Consider the following 16,127-nt stretch of genomic DNA (forward strand, 5'->3'; position numbering starts at 1 on the left):
AGCTGAGAATCCACGAGGCAAAAACAACAGCAGGCGGCGATTTCTCTAGCATTTTATTTCATTGAGGAAATAAATGAGCGATACAAAGTTTAGGTAACAGTTTAAATGTGGAGAAAAAACTCTTCTGCTTAAAGTCTTCAAGGCACGGAAGAACTGGTACAGGTATACGTTGCATGGTTGCAGCTTTAAAAGGGTTATATGCAGATTAAATGTGCATTTACAAAAGTGATCCTGCAGATCAACAAATACTGCTAATAGAGAACACAACTGAAGCTTATTCGTTGAGGCACAATCCTTTACAAGTCATAAGATAAAAACTTGAATAGTATTGATAAATGGTATTTCTACTGAGGCTATACAGTCATTTTAAGTACATTAATCATTTCCATCCCCACACCCGTCCACCACAATAGGAAGATAAAGCACCTGCTTATTACTGGCTCATTATATCTCACAGTAATAACAAACCAGAATTCATATTTATGATAAAAGTGTTACTTTAAAATATGTGTAAGAAGATGTAAAAAAATATGCCACTTGAATGCTGCCTGTTTCTTTGTTGGTCTAAATTGGCTCAACACAGAAAAAAAAGGAGTAAAATCCGATAAATGTTCACATTTGACACATGCAGAGGATTACAGGAACTCTCACACTGGTTAAACGTCATGATAGTCGGACTAAATCCGACTTAGCTGCTCACGGAGAAACGTGTGATTTTAGCACCGTTCGGTCGACACCCAAAAGGACAATGACAGGTTTTAAATCCATTTTCCAACCCTTATACCACCATGCTACGGCAAAGAAACAAGGGAGATTTACATGATTGTGACCTTCAAAGACGACAAGCACCAAAGAGAAAGATATTTTCCAGCTGCCGCAGAAACACGCCACCCAACGGTCCAACGGGAGTGGCGCCCAGGGCCCCTGGATCGCCTCAGTTTTGTTCATGCTGTGTGCGTTTGCTTGTGTTTACAGACTGAAACCAACCACAGAGTATTTTCATACAGCTGCTGCGCTCACTTCCTCGCTCAGATCAGGAGTCCAGCCAGCGTTTGTCATGTCAGAGGGGAGGCGGGCGGCGACAGATCAGGTGGACGAACTATGAAAATGTCCTTCATCCAGGCTGGAAGAGAGGGCGAAAGAAAACGATGGAATCAAAACCGCTCTGGTATTCTGAAGCAAAGAAAGAAAGCCCCATAGCACCAATAAGACCTCCTCAAGCTGTTCTTAGCAGGTTGTCATGGCGACATGATGAGGGTCGTCCTGGAGATGTGTGAGAAACGTGTGTTTCTCTCACCGGCAGTGTCGGAGAGGCCCTGCATCCCTCCCAACAGCGGGTCCTTGTCCGTCAGCAGCCGACTGCTCCCTCCTCCCTCAGCGCTCAGGGTTGAATTTGGTTGGTCGCCCTCATCCAGGCAGCCCTGGAGAAGGTTGGGTTTGAACAATGAGCCTGAAACGTTTGACCAACTTTCGCCACGGCTCAGAAACGCTACGACTTCAGCTAAATGGCGCCTCGTCCCAACTGGCTTCGCCTGTAATGTGAAAGCCGCTCTTATTTTGTCACCGGACGTCCTGCCAACAGCGACCGACCTCTGAAGGACAGAGACTTTTGCTTCTTCAGCACAGTCCAAAGGTTCTAAACTGAAGTCAAGACTTTCGAACAGCTGCAGTTTGGCCTAATTTAGTTTTCCTTCCTTTACTCACCAGGTTATATGTGTAGTTAAGAAGCTCCTCTTCGATGCAGGAAGCTTCTTTTTTCTGTCTCTTGTCCTCAATCAGCAGATCGGACGCCTCATCTTCATCTGGGTTATGGGACCTAAAAGAAACAAGCCTTTTGAGTGCCGCCGACACCCGCAGAAAATGACCCGTCCTCTGGCGCCACCGCCAGGACAGATTGAACACTGCGACGCTAGCACGTTTCCGCTCAGGCCATTTGAAACGTGAGCGGCTGAGTTTTTCCGCGCTACCTCTTCCTGTTCGCTGCCAGTGCCGCTGAGAGCGTGCGCAGAGGGGCAGAACGTTTGTCTTCTTCCTCTGACAAACTGCTGAGAAAGGTCAGCTGGAAGTCATCATCCATAGATATGTACGGAGCCAACATCGCCAAATCCATCTCCTCAGAGTCCTGAGAAAGGACAGGTGGACATTACGGATGAAAAACTGTCCTTTGAGACGTCCTCTGTGATTATTGTGATGAATGTTATTAAAATAGGACAGACCTTGAGTTTCTCTCCTTTCTCCTGGCTGTTCTCTGGCCGAATTGTGAAAAACTTCTCCACTTTGCTGGTGTCCATCACCTCCTCTGAGGCGCTCTGAGGTTGATGAGCAGACATCAGGACAAATAAGAAAATACGCAGAGATTGGATGGAGAAAATGAAGGCTCTCGCGTACCAGCTCAGCATCAGATGTGGATGATGAAGGTGGTGTCATGGGGCTGAAGATTGGCGTGAGGAGCTGTAGCAGTTGTGGAGAGCAGAGATCCTGAGGGTTCTCTGGCATGGTGTCTGGACTGGAGGGACTGAAGAAGGACAGCTTGGAAAAATCTGTCAAAAAAAAAGAAACAAACATTTCATCTAGAGCAAGTTCCCCCGTAATTTATCTTTATTATCAATGGTCGAACTTTTTAAACGCCACTTATGAAGCAACATGCAGATTAGAATTAGTCTTTGTGTAATTCTTGTCACTTCCGAGTGGGGGAGACAAACGCTCATAGAACAAGTTAAGTTAAGTTAAAGTGAAGCCAAAGCTAATTTTAGTGGGCTAAATGAGTCAATGAATGAAGAGCAGCACACACACACCAGTCTCTGGAGTGTCTAACCTGTCAGTGGTACAACATCTCCAGCCTCTGGAGCCAGCTGGAGCAGCTCCTGAGGCTTCTCCTTCAGTTTAAAGAATAGATCGGCAGCGTTGCTGGAACTTGAACCCACATTCTCAACCTTGCAGGGGGTGTCGAGAGCCGTTTCAGATTTCAGGGGAGTGTCACTATCTGCTGGTGCGAGTGCTGGAACGTTGGCTTCAGGCGGATCAGAGTGAACCTGCTCGATGGAGAAAACAAACTCTGGTTGCTCCACGGAACTGCAAGAAAAACCAGAAGGATGAGAAATAAACGAGAGGCACTTATAGCCGAGAATATATCCAGACACAGGCAGAACTCCGATCACCTGAGGATGAAGTTGAGGCAGACGATGGCTTCAGGCTGGGAGGTCTTGCCGCTATAGAGGACGGTCGCCTGCGTCTCTGCCCAGACGAAGCCGCCATTGTTGGCCAGGAAACGGTAGTGGCGGGTGCTCACCTGACCCTTGGACAGCACTTCATGGTGTAAAGAGAACAAACATTTACAAAACGCACGCAGGAAGTGCGTCTATACGGCTCAGTCAAGCCTCCCAAACAACGGGGGGGGGGGGGGGGGGGGGGGGGGGGGGGGGATCACAATTCCCACTCACGTGTGCGAAGGCTCTTGCTGATGTGATCGGAGTCGAGCGCATGATGGAACTCAAAAGCCGAGCGGCCGATCAGGTCATCCGGTTTATATCCCACCAACTCCGTCACCCTGGATACGAAAACGTAGAAAAGCAGAATATCGTTTCCGTTTTACTTTGAAAAGACAGACGCTTTCCGTTAGCTCCGCCCCCCACAGGGGACAGGGTCGCCCTACCTGCCCTCGCAGTGTGTGAAGCGCAGGTCCATGCTGTGGCGGGTAAGGAAGGTGTAGGTGTCGAGCAGAAACTCCACGCTGGAGGGGTGAGGGATGGGCTCGCAGAGCAGGACCATAACTCTGGCAGCAGCTGGGGAGCTCGGTTCACCACCAAATGGACACATGTGACCTGTGCAGTGGAGAACCTGCACCAACACAAGTGGGATTCATGTGAAACAGCAGATTTAGACTGGAACAAATGCATCAGCTACATCACAATTTCATACTGTGCTTAAAGTTTGTCTTTAATAAAAGTCTTGAGGGGTACTGGACCTTCCATTCAGCAGATTTGATGTTGACAGTGCGCCCCCTGTTGGTCAGAGTGCTCTTCATTCGCAGGAAGAAGTTGAGGTCATTTGGCAGGTCCTTCATCAGTTTCTTATTCAAACCTGTAATTGACATGACAGAAGCAGGTTTGGATCCCAATTCACAGAATGTATAAATAATAGCATATTAAAAGTTCCCTCTGCCCATATTTAGAGTACGGTCCCCATTTATAAGCAGAGGGCTGCGTCTGACCTGGACGTGGAGTCAGCAGGTCTGTGAGCTCCTCCTGATCGCAGGGATGGATGAAGTCATAAACACTCTGGCCCAGCAGCTCCAGCTGTCCGCAACAAACAAAAGCTGGGAATTTATAAATCCATTTATGGAGGCATCATTAAGAAAATACTTTAACATTGTTGTTTACGTCTGAAAACTCCTGCAGGTATTTGTGCCATAATGACCTCCACATAACCTAGCTGACTGCGTACCTGCACGATGCCGATGTACTTGTTGACGTTCTCCGTCAGGTAGATCATGTCTCCCTCCTCAGTCAACACCATAATGAACCCACCCAGGGTCTGAGGGTAGAAAATGTCCATCGGATCCTCTTCAGGCTCCTTTTTCTGACTCTCACTGGCTGCAGGAACTGAAGACAAAGGTCAGGAGTCTATTTTTAGCAAGCTAACAAAAAAACCATTGAACAGATCTTGAATGGCTTTACGTATTCAAACTTTGATCTCCTATAGCAGGAGAAGGTGTATTTTGGGCCAGCATCCACACAAGAACTCAACCTGTGAGGTTAATCTGCAGCTTCTTCCGTCGTGACAGAGGAACTGGTGAAGATCTTACCAGCTTGGACGAGCTGGCGCATCCGCAGGACGCTGAGAGCGACTCTCATGATGGCCGATTTGTCCAGATGGGTGGACACCCGGCGAGGGAGCGGCAGCGTGTGGGCGAGCTCATAAAACACCTCCGTCTCCTGACTCCGCCTGTATCTGGCTGCATCGCGGGAGCGCAGTTTCCTCTGCTCCGAACTGCTCCTGCACCGAGGGGACGAGGGAGGAAACGTCAGGGAAAAGAAGCGGCAGGAAAACACACCTGCACCAAACCGCCGTTCACAGCCTGACGTGCAGAGGACAGTGTCAGTCACATGTGTCGGTCAATTCTATTTTCCTTTAGAAGCTCCACAACCCTGTTGAAACAGGTCCGGGGGGGGGAGGGGCAGACGGCCCACCTCTGCACTCATTCCTCAGTGTTTGTTTTCAGTTTTACAGTGGGATCAGAAATGTCCCAAACTGAGGAGAACAGAATGTTATTTATGCCGGCTGCTGGGAGACTTCCCAGATCCTCCTTCCTAGTCCCATCATCTCTTTATTGGTTCCTCAGTCTGACCCGCTCTGATTTGGCCTGTTCTTGGGGGGGGGGGGGGGGGGGGGGGGGGGGCATGTGCTGACAAGACAAAAGCAGCAGTTCACTCACGGGCCGTGGCTTTCTGTGGAATTGCAATCGGATAAGCACAAAAGCGTGACGCAGCTTCTGTGACGTGGAGTCGGCCACTCGGAAAGGACTTAGTGACGTTAACGTTAGCATTGCAAATGTAAGTGTCGGAAAAAGAATGCGCTATTTAGCCAAGAGCCCCGACTGCTCCAGAGAAAAGAGAGCAAAGGTCTCAAAGACCAAACCGCAGTAATTAGCTGCTCATGACAGTAAAAACACAGATAGACGGACAGACAGACGTGCTTATTTTAGTATATTTTACTTTAGTGGTACTTGGGGCCTGTTTACAACAAAAACGGTCTGTTTCTGGTTTCGTTTCCACCTCCCGTTTACGGAAGAGCCTCTTTTTGAAATGAGGCCCCAACAGTTTTGAAAACATCCTCGTTTACGTCTCGTGCCGCTTATAGGGGAAACGGTCGCGCACGGTGCACACGCATACACACAGTAGTGTAGTGTAGTGTGCACACCTGGGAGCAGCAGCAGCAACAACAATAACAACCGACTACTGAGCAACTTTAAGCCGCTCCATGACAACATTGTTTCATTGTCGCTCCTCCAACAAAGTGCGTATTTGCTGCGTCAATACTCCGACCGGCGGAGGAACGATATCGAACGACGCCAACCATCGGCCTGGCGCGCTCGCTGCAGCCGTTCCAGTCGTCACCGCGGATCGGCGTGGATGTCGGGCGCTTCCGAAAACGCAAAAATAAATTCCTTTCCCCCGTTTAGTCAGACGGGGTCGGGGCAACTGCTCCTGCTCGACCTACTTCTGGTCAGGAGGTCAAGCTGGGAGTGGCTCCACTCGGCTCTCCTGGGGTTCAATGGCGGTAATTTGGTGAAGCTCCTTGAAGGTTTAACGACCCTTCCTGACTTTCTTGAACTGTCTCCTTTCCCTCTAATCAGTCACTTGCCATTGTGATGAAAAGTGGATTTGACCGCCTCTCAAACGCTTCGGGCTTGGCTCCAGTTTCCACGGCGGCGCTTTGAGTATTAACGATGACTCCGGCGAGGCTATCGCCATCAGAAATTACCTCAAAGAAACGTTTCCCCCCCCATTCATCTCAGACAAACGCATGTGACGAAAACCCGCGGTAACATATCCCAACAACGCCACCACACAGCTGAAACCCGAGCCCGGAGACCGCTAAGCTGCTCCGCTGCTGCTGGGAACGGCGTGCACGTTCATTACATTACACAGTGTGCACCATTCCATCATTACCAACAATCCACCTCCTCTACATAATTGGGCCTGCACTATTTACGAGACAATTTCGGGACCTAATCAACAGAACGCCCATGAAATCCAAATGAAAACAATGCTGCTACTCCCACGACTGCTGTTACACTATCAAAACACGACGTGCCGCCAGATCGGGAAGTGTGTCAGTGAGGCGGAGCAGCACAGAACATAGTGTTCTCGGTCAGAGAGCAGAGCTGCACAAATGTTTACGTGCCCGGGTCTCTGCTGCGTCCAATAACGTGCGTCCATGCTCACAACTGTGGTTGCAAAACACTACAGTTGTGTGTTAGCAGCGCGGCACAGCACACACTGCCCACAGTGGGGTTTTAATCACAATTACACGCGCGCGCACACACACACGTCGACATGATGTCACACACTCGTAGCCAAAGACAGAGACAAAGCTGGACAACCGTCACATTTCTGTTGTCTGAAAGGAGGGTCAAAGAATGAGATCCTGCGTGTGTGTGTGTGTGTGTGTGTGTGTGGAGGGGGGATGATGAAATATGAAAACACACAGATGTAGAGGGCCAGGACAGACGCGTGACACACATCCAACCTTTGTGTGAGTAGAAAAACCCGTTTATTAAAACGGAGGCTTAAAAGAGGGGGCAGGGTCGTTTTTGTCAGTGTGCATGTGATCGATGCACATCAATGCTGCAGGAACAAAATTAAAACAGCTTTTACCACCAACACCGAGCAGCAGGGGCTAAAGTGAGCCACAAAATGCCAACGTGAAACTGACTTACAGCGTAAAACAGCCTGTGTGACGCATCTCGTCATTAAATGTCCAGTAAATTTAGGGGGGATAAAATCTTGAAAGTTGGAGAAAATTCCAGCAGTTTCCAAAAACCCAAAGAGGCATCACTCCACGTGCTCAACCTTCTAGTAAACACACATCACAAATAAATGCTGTTTTTAAGAACCTGATCAGCTCATTTTGTTGGTTTTTTCCATATGCTTGTGAAAGCAGGACGTCATCACATTGATCCTGAGGAGGCTCCATTTCACACACACGAGTACAACCGATCACCTGTCAATCACAGTAAGAAACACCTTTTTTTCTGCTTTTGTTGAGCTCAACAATAAAATAGAACATGTCTTGCAGAGGGGTCGTCTTGGGTCAAGCCTGCAGGCCTCAGTCCCCACGTTACTGAAAAAGGCGTCTACCCCCACCCCCAAACCTATTTTCAGCCTGACTGTTTGCATTCACCATTGAACGTCAGTTACACTATTTGCTTGAAAAACGGGAAAGTAAACCAGTGTGGCCACTGGGGGGGGGGGGGGCACGGCCGACGCGCTTCTGAATCCACCGAGGATTAAGTGGTCCGAGTAAACATCGAGCCTGCAGGAACAAAGCTGCTGTCCATCAAAACTCCCCATATTTACAACTCATGAAGACCCCTTCCCATTTCCATTAACCACGGTCGAATACACAAAACATGTGAAACGGTAGAAACGCATGCGTGACCAAAACGCAGGGTCGTAAACAACGATCACGGGGCTGCACAGAACGCGCCTCTGTTCTCGCTGCTTCATCGGGAATCGCATCGAAAACTTGCAGGAAATCAAGGCGACTGGACATAAAACTCTAAATAAGCCACCCCCGTCGCGGGTGCGGTCGAATACTCCCCTCTTACCGTTTGATGCTGATGCTTTCCTCTTTCTCCTCCATGTTCGAACTCGTGGCCGAGCGGCGATTTTGCCTTTACTTGTTTGTTCAGGCAAGCGAACATTTACCAAACAACACCACGGTTCCGTCAAGCGCACATCAACGGCCAGAGACCGTTTCCGCCAGATTTCAAAATAAAGGCCTGGCAATGTTGCCCTACATATGATACGGAAATCCGAACAACCGTAAATATATGACAAAGGGTGCGAGTCAATTGTATTTGGCTATGCCGTTTTATACAGGTTCGAGCACACACTTTATATGTGGATGACGTTTCATTCTTAACACGTTTGAAAAGAAACTAGCATACATTTTGATATATCAGTAAATAGAAGGAATACGTTATTTTTCGCAAAATTCTTGTAGTACATTGCTTGTGAAGACGTATTTACATATCACTGCAACGCTAGCTTTGTTGATGTGGCCAATGATTTCAGATCAGAGGCGCCATGTTTATGGCAGAGCTCTTATTTGTGTATACCAACCGTGTTCCGGCGCTGTTGCCTCAGAGACGCGAAGGAAGGAACAGACACGCCTCGCTTCGAGAACCTTCGTGCTTCTTCGGGTTCTTCACCTGTTGTGGGGAACCGTCGGAAACTGACTGTGTGTCGCCCTCTAGCGGCACCTAGGATTGAGGTTAAAATTGTTAAAATTGTTTATCTTGAAAGCTGTAAAGCCAAACATGCCACACAGTTTGTTCCAGGTTTACTGTTTTAATAACGACTCTCCAAGTTCAAAAAGGAAACAGTTTCACCGTTCAGCTGCGAAAACCTTCACCAGAACAAGCGAGTGTGTGAGAAGTTGTGTGTGGGGGCTTTAAATGGCATCACAATAGTCTTTTTTAGAGCAAATTAAGTTGAATTCTTAAATTTAAATCAGATTATTCAGGGACGCTACAGCTTTGGTTTGACTGGCATAAACAGCATAATTTAGACCTTAATTAAACCACATCTGGGCTCTTTGTCGCATTCGGAAGGTTCTGGCAAACGACAGAAACAACCATGCAAATTAGCTCAATTTGGTTAATTTTTAAACAGCAGCAAATAATCATTTTCAAATACAGGTTTTGTTGAGTAAGCAACAGATTTGCAAAATCTTAAGGTGAAAATTTCAAGATTGTCAAGTAATTTTGAATAGCTGCATGGTGTTAAGTGTTTTTGTGGCTAAAGTCGACAAAACGACAAAGAAGGCATTGACAACGCGGAGTCTGTTTGGGTTTGCAGGCTGTGTGAACACAACTATGACTTTGAGTTCCCTCCTGCTTTAGACACGCTGATGAAACATGACGTTAACCTTCTGCTATGACAACAAAAGCAAGAATTCAGGTTAGCAAAATTCCATTCATGTAGGTCAAATGGTGCTGGAAAAGCTGGTTTATATGTTGCTCCAAAGACCTTATAACCTGAAGTCCTGGAGGTTGTACTGGGGTTTTATTCAAGGAACAGATCGAAATCTCTCTCTGGATGATCTGAAAGTTAATTACTTTACTTTACTTTACTTTAAGCAAAAGAATGAGACTGGTATTCAGGTATGAATCTAAACGTGAAATTAGCATCCAGTTTTCCACATTAATTTCTCTAAAACTGCATGCAGACCTAAAATATGCAAGTTCTCATGAATACAATAACATTCGGGTGTCCAGGACCACTTAAACGATCGAATTAATATGGCTAAAAAATAGATTTTCCTCAACAATAGAGATAATGATGCAGCTGCACATGCCTTTTATTTTCAGACTTCAGAGTCTACTACCATACTTTGTTGTGGTTCTTTGGTGCTTTGTGTTAAGTGCTAACATCAGCATGCTAGCTGACACAGTAACAACAGTATGACACGGTTGTATAATGATCTCCAAGTTCAGGATCATTGCTCAGCATGTTAATGTGAAACCATGTTAGCAATGAATGCAAAGCATCACTGAGGCCGAAGGGAACGCTCTGCAGGTATTAGAGAAACAACAAATGTCCAGCTGTGGGGACGTATTCCCCCTGTTCACTCTCGACAATGGCCTTGAAATTCAAGTTACTGACTTTTTGCTTCGATTTACAAAAACACAGCATTTGCCGTTTTAAAAATCACCGATTTTAATGCAGAGAACATCTCCTTTATCAAGGGCTCAGAAACGTAGCCCGATGTGACCCGTTCCCTCTCGGCTAGGAACCAAATTTAAAAAACCAATCATCAAGTCTTCCAGCAGGAAATCCGGAACCATGATATCAGTAAATAAAAGAACTCTTCTGCCCTTTCCTCTGCATTATGGAAAGAGTGGATGGCAAAAAGATTAAACTGTCCAATCAAATCGGATTAAACAAACTATTCAAGCCAATTGAAGCAACCGGAACCTGACAGATGGAGCAGCAAAGGAAATACGACACATACAAAAGTATTGGCCTGATGATCCATCACACATCAAGCTAACGACAGAACAAAGCAACGGTGGTTCCGACGGGCAGCAGATATGTGGACCGCATCGCGACGGTTCTGTTGGATTCAGCGTCTCCTGTGGTCGGTTCTCGTTTCTCATTGAAATTCTGACGAGTCATCAAAAACCATGAAATAAAAACCCCGCATAAATGATTTTTTGGCAAGATTTCGGAGGCCCCGATCCGACGAACGAACGTTTGCTTTGACCCGTTTTGTGGCGTCAGCGGTCCGAAGCTCCGCAACGGACAGGGGGAACTGTATCCAGATGTTGTGCAGATGTTTGACACACTGATTTCACTCAGGATGGACGTCTCAACGGAGCTGATGGATTTATTAAATGTGCAAAGTCTTGCGAGAGGCAATTCAGGTGCAACAGGACTGTAGTTCAATGCACAGTATATATAATGCTACAACAAAACAGGGGATATGTGTGTGTGTGGAGGTGTGTGTGTCTGAGAGAGAGAGAGAGAGAGAGAGAGAGAGAGAGAGAGAGAGAGAGAGAGAGAGACGTACTACTGTGCAACAGAGTGTTTGTTCGTTAGCGTTACTCAGTGGGAACGATGCTGAGGGGAATCAGAACTCTGGATGTGCTCCGCTCGGGTCGGAGACAAAATGAAGCGAGTCCGTCACACAAAATAAAGACACGTTGACGTCTTCAAGTTCTCTAAAACAGCAGACATTCAGTTTTTAACTGTTTACAATAGAAGGATCTTCATATATTATATTCTTCAGCTTTGTTTTCTTCACTTCGATGCCGTCGAGTCATTTTATTTAATACGCGTTTGTCCTTTTTTTTGTATTTATAGAGTAAGTTCGGTATTTACATTATAAATTACTGCACAGTCTTGTGATACTATAAATAACTTAAATACAATGGTGGTGGCTTTTGCATGGGGTGGGGGTGGGAGTGGGGATGGGGGGGGTAAAAGATTGCCGTTGGCCTGGCTGGTTCAGGGGTGCAGACAAATGTGGATTTGGTTGGTTCGGGGGGCGTTTGTCTGTCTGAGGAGCAGCGAGGAGCGCGCGGGGCTTCCTGAAAACTCACAGTTGAGTTTGAGGAAAGCACCAAAACTGTCACAGCTGTTAAAAGTTTCAGAGACGACAGCAAATTAACGGAGTTTGGCCAACGCCCTGGTACCCGTTGAATCGCTAACTTTAGGAGCGATGCGAGCTAACCTGACAGCATTAAGCTTCATTCATCATTGCGGCGTTTCCACCAATCTGCTCCTCACAACGGACAGGGGGGTTCAGGGACTAATACTGAGGGTTTAATACTGCAGCGGCAGGCTGAGGGAGGGCTGGCGGCCCCCTCCTGAAACTGAAGACGGTGGTTCTGGACAGAGTGGAGGCAACAAAGCACAAGAGGAGGAAGGAAGGAGGAGGAACGGATGAGTGCAAAGCTCCTTGTCCAGCTATACCACCGTGCCACTCGGAGAGTTCCCGTTCTGTGCCGTCAAGGTCTGAACAGAAAGACAAAACGGAGAGTGAACAAAACCCCCCGAAACTCCCAGCTCCTCCGATATTTCTGCCCGAATCTTCGGCAACACACAAAGTATTATCAGCGTTATCAACGTACCACCTTCCCCGGCCGTGCCCAGGTGCAGATCAGCCCCTCCTGGCAGGCCGTGATGATGCAGTCGTCCATGAACACCAGCACCGTCAGCCTCTCGTGCGCGATCTTCTTGCACACCAGCGGCTCCAGCAGCGGCACCTCGTGCATGCGCGGGCACAGCGTGGTGCCCAGGACTTTGGCGGCGTCCAGCCGGTTGCTCCGCGGCGCCACGTTGATCTTGTCGTTGCTTTTGCTGATGTTGCCCAGGCTGTGGTACCGCTTGTGCTCCTTCTCCACCCCACTGCTGGAGCCGGACTTGTCCGACTTGCGCTCCTGGAGCGACAACGTGGCGAAGCGGCCGATGCTAAAAGGGGTACTGTTCCCGCCACTGTTGCTCCCCGCCCCTCCTCCGGTGCCCCCGCTCCCTTCTGAGGTGCCCTGCCCCTTTGAGGCGTTGGCCACTGCCGGGTGGGGCAGAGAGTTGGAACGGGAGAGGGAACGAGGGAGCGGTAGGGGAAGCGTGGGGGCGTTTGAGGTGCCTGTGTTAGTGTTCGGCGGATGGTGGTGACCCTCAACCGCACCTGTCCCCCCCCCAACTAAAGTACTGTTGACCCCGCCACTGCCAGAGTTGGACAGCGAAGGCCCAAAAGTGTTAGTAAAGGCACGGGACAGCGGTAGGCGGGGGTATAAGATGTCATCCGTCAAGTCCCAGAGGCAGAATTGGGTGTCCTGGCCCACCGAGCCAAACCGATACGAGACCGCCGCCGACCCACCACCTTTAGAGCTGTGGCGCGAGAGATGCGACAACGTGCTGCTTGTTCGAACCCGGCCAAAGTGCATGGAGTTGTTTGGCGCCCCCTGGTGGAGGTCCTCCTCACTGCCGCTCAGCTCCATGGGCTCGTCATCTTCCAACGACGTTGTAAAGGGGTCAAATGCCACCACGTTGACCCAGGACTTGTGGCCGTGACCTCTGGCGACCACGCGGCTTTCTGCAAACGACCACACAGTCACCAGGTCATCCTCCCCGCCCGTGGCCAGGTATTTCCCATCGGGGCTCCAGGACACACACAGCAGCCCGCCAAAGTAGCTCTTCATCACTCCCCGCAGCTCCATAGAGTCAAAGTGGAAGACACGCAGGCAGCCATCCTGGCCCACACACGCCACGTGGACGCCATCTGGTGAGAAAGCAAACTCGTTGAGCCCGCCCTCTCCCACAGCCCACCGCAACAGCGGGTTGCGCGGCGTTTTGGTTTTGCAGGCATAGACAGCGAAGCCTTCGCCCTGCCGCAGGAGGGAGTACTGGGGGGCCGTGGTGCCGCACGGATGCTCCACGTTGTAGAGGTAGAGGTGGCCGCTGGCGTGTGAGGCCAGAAACAGGTTCTCTGACTTGGGAAGCCATTTTAAACACGTCACCTTAGATTTGTCAATCAACCTCTGGGGGGGAAAAAAGAAAGGATGGATGGAGGAAGAGTGAGGATACGGGAGGGAGGGAGGGACAGACAGGCAGAAGGGGGATGAAAGGAAAGAAAAATGGGTAAAAATGTAACTTATGTTGAGCACACAAAATTTTAAATCCCTTCTTCGAGGGCAAAATATGGGATTTATAACAAAGCACTGTGAACGAGAATCCCATTAAACAGAAGCAGTTCGCCAGGCGAGAATAAAGAAAAACGGAAACAATAAAGAATATTGGAGCCAGAAATGCTGTGGGTACGTTACGGTTTCAAAACGTTGGGCGGAAGAAAATACCGACGCAAGAATAAGAAATAACTCCTTTCGCAGGCTGAGCAGAGACCAAAGACCCAGAGGAGCTTTGATGTAGGGATGACAAACAAACGCCCGATACCTCTTCGTTGAAGAGTTTGCTGGTTTCCTTTTTGATCGGGTCCAAATACTGGACCTGTCCTGCCGAGAATCCCACAATGAGAGCAACACTCTCCGCTGTAGCAGAGTACTGGTTGAAGTCGTGGCACGTTGGCTGGGTGCCTTTGTAGATCCTCTTGTCTATCGGCTTGCTGAGGTCCACAGCCTGCAGGGAAAGATCAAAGCAGGAGGAAAAAGGGGTCAGAAAATCGAGTGAGAGAAACGTTCGTCATTGCACACGTCTGACGGACTGATGTCATCGTGCTAAGCTTGAGGAGCAGCAGCTAACCCACGCTGCTCTCAGCGAACACGCCGATACGATCCCAGCATAAAAACAACAGATTACTCAGGCGTGATCAAAGATTTCAGCTACAGAAAAGTGTCACTACTTCATTCAAAAGTTACTAGTTTATCAATAGGCAGAATCCATGACTGGTCTGGGCTCTGGTTCACAAAGCTGCAAATAAAAGGGATGTTTTAAATCAAAAGAGCTGTAAGTGGAATAAAAGGAAAGGTCAGTTGTTGTTTTTTCAGGTTCTACATTTATGAACAGGTAAGGACTCTTGATTATGTTTCATTTCTATTATAATGAATTAGCGGATGCCCGTTTTGTCTGTATGTGCACGTGTGTACATCCCTAATGAGCGCGTAACAGTAAACAGTCTGTTTCTTATTGCAATGCTCAAACTCGCTATAACGGGCAGTTCTTCCTGCGGGAAAACACTCAAAAATGAGAGTTTGGGGTTTTACAATGGCCAAATCGAGGCAATCTTTAAAGGACGGTTCCCCGCCGCCAAGAGATCAAACAAACCTACAGATCTCTCAGATCTCCAGCAGGTCCACTGACAGTGAACGCGTCTTAATGATGCATTACTCACCGACGGTTCTGCTAAATTCAGAATAAAGGACGTGCATCACACACCAAAGTAAGAATGCAGGCCAGCTGTGGGAACAATGACTGATGCAAATTTCAGTAAATGGCCAAACAGGAGCTAACGGCAGCCGGTTAGCAGCGCATGCTATCATGCTAAGCTAAGTGCCCAGCCTGGAGATCTGTCAGTCAGGCCGAGCTCCTCCGGATCAGGCGCACCTTCTTGATGTTGGTGTAGGTGTAAAAATACAGCTCCCTGCCGATGTTGAAGCACACCCGCTCCGACTCCTCGCCCGGGTCCTCAGGCTGGAGCTTGACCATAGAAACCCGCACCGGCGGGAGGAAGCCCGCCGGAGAGGAGTTGGCCGCTGCATTGGAAGAGGAGGATGCAGCGGCGGCTGCAGCGGCGGCGGCTCCGGGCCCCTGCAGCAGCCCGACACCTCCGCCGGGTATCGGACCTGCTCCAGCCCCGGGGCCCAGCGTGGCTCCTGCGTTTGCAGCCCGCGGCAGTCCGCCCCTCTGCTGCGAGTCCGAGAGGGTTAGCAGTTTGTAGAACCCTTCTCTGGTCCGAAACTGGGATTTAATCTCATTGATATCCTTCAGAGTGCCGCCATCTCCGGCCATTTTTAGTACAAACAAGCCGCACAGGAAACGGAGATTCTGACCTGGAAATAATAAAGCCGCAATAAAAAGTACTAGAATAGAAATGGGAGCGGCGAGCAGCGGGCGCTGCCCTCAGCTTGGCCGACCAGGACGCTCAGTCGGCCCCAGAACATTTTACACCAGCAGCGATATCGGCGCCGCTTCTAGCGGCCGAACACCCCGCGGAGGAAAGCCCCGAGAGGCCGATGGCAGCATCCTGGGCTCGGGCTGCGCCTTCGCTGCTCCGGTGCCTGTGATGATGATGATGATGATGATGATGATGATGATGCTCCGTTCTGGCGCTGCACGCTCCCGCCCGGCGGCTCCGAACCTGCGCCCCCACGCACCGGTTTAACACCCCCCCGTCCACAGTATCACCATCTAAATCAAGAGTGTAGCGACTCTTTAAAT

The 16,127-nt window shown here is 49.0% G+C and overlaps 2 protein-coding genes across 4 annotated transcripts; both read right to left on the minus strand.

Moving 5' to 3' along the window:
• Positions 1 to 36: 36 nt before the first annotated feature.
• hif1al (hypoxia inducible factor 1 subunit alpha, like) lies at positions 37 to 8,489 on the minus strand. 3 transcript variants are annotated; one of them, XM_011608719.2, is made up of 15 exons: positions 8,333 to 8,489; positions 4,805 to 4,995; positions 4,444 to 4,601; positions 4,211 to 4,295; positions 3,965 to 4,080; positions 3,653 to 3,837; positions 3,441 to 3,547; positions 3,159 to 3,306; positions 2,816 to 3,072; positions 2,389 to 2,540; positions 2,217 to 2,309; positions 1,968 to 2,122; positions 1,705 to 1,816; positions 1,298 to 1,421; positions 37 to 1,123 (listed from the first exon to the last, which is right to left on the minus strand). In XM_011608719.2, the coding sequence occupies exons 1-15, from the start codon at positions 8,365 to 8,367 to the stop codon at positions 1,056 to 1,058; spliced, it is 1,986 nt and encodes a 661-aa protein (XP_011607021.2). In that variant the 5' UTR covers positions 8,368 to 8,489; the 3' UTR covers positions 37 to 1,055. The 3 variants fall into 3 exon arrangements, with proteins under 3 accessions (XP_011607021.2, XP_029699135.1, XP_029699134.1); XM_029843275.1 differs by lacking the exon at positions 8,333 to 8,489 and adding an exon at positions 7,619 to 7,836 and having other exon boundaries at positions 1,213 to 1,421; XM_029843274.1 differs by lacking the exon at positions 8,333 to 8,489 and adding an exon at positions 7,619 to 7,826.
• A 2,603-nt stretch (positions 8,490 to 11,092) lies between these two features.
• On the minus strand, positions 11,093 to 16,066 carry LOC101077945 (WD repeat-containing protein 20). Its single transcript, XM_011608721.2, has 4 exons — positions 15,294 to 16,066; positions 14,187 to 14,369; positions 12,365 to 13,774; positions 11,093 to 12,248 (listed from the first exon to the last, which is right to left on the minus strand). Exons 1-4 carry the CDS (start codon positions 15,696 to 15,698, stop codon positions 12,201 to 12,203), a joined length of 2,046 nt encoding a protein of 681 aa, XP_011607023.1. The 5' UTR covers positions 15,699 to 16,066; the 3' UTR covers positions 11,093 to 12,200.
• Positions 16,067 to 16,127: the final 61 nt, after the last annotated feature.

This window comes from Takifugu rubripes, chromosome 11 (assembly GCF_901000725.2).
Source record: "Takifugu rubripes chromosome 11, fTakRub1.2, whole genome shotgun sequence".
Taxonomy (NCBI): Eukaryota; Metazoa; Chordata; class Actinopteri; order Tetraodontiformes; family Tetraodontidae; genus Takifugu; species Takifugu rubripes.

What these genes read in the sequence shown, in the direction of transcription:
- hif1al (XM_029843274.1), bottom strand. Translation starts at nt 7,698, where the DNA reads ATGGAGCCTCCTCAGGATCAATGTGATGACGTCCTGCTTTCACAAGCA. An exon ending in CAACAAAATGAGCTGATCAG is followed by an intron (nt 4,996 to 7,618) that starts GTTCTTAAAAAC and finishes CCCTCGGTGCAG; the next exon opens with GAGCAGTTCGGAGCAGAGGA. An exon ending in TGCCTCAACTTCATCCTCAG is followed by an intron (nt 3,073 to 3,158) that starts GTGATCGGAGTT and finishes TTTTTCTTGCAG; the next exon opens with TTCCGTGGAGCAACCAGAGT.
- LOC101077945 (XM_011608721.2), bottom strand. Translation starts at nt 15,698, where the DNA reads ATGGCCGGAGATGGCGGCACTCTGAAGGATATCAATGAGATTAAATCC. An exon ending in CCTACACCAACATCAAGAAG is followed by an intron (nt 14,370 to 15,293) that starts GTGCGCCTGATC and finishes CTTTCCCTGCAG; the next exon opens with GCTGTGGACCTCAGCAAGCC. An exon ending in GGGCACGGCCGGGGAAGGTG is followed by an intron (nt 12,249 to 12,364) that starts GTACGTTGATAA and finishes CTTTCTGTTCAG; the next exon opens with ACCTTGACGGCACAGAACGG.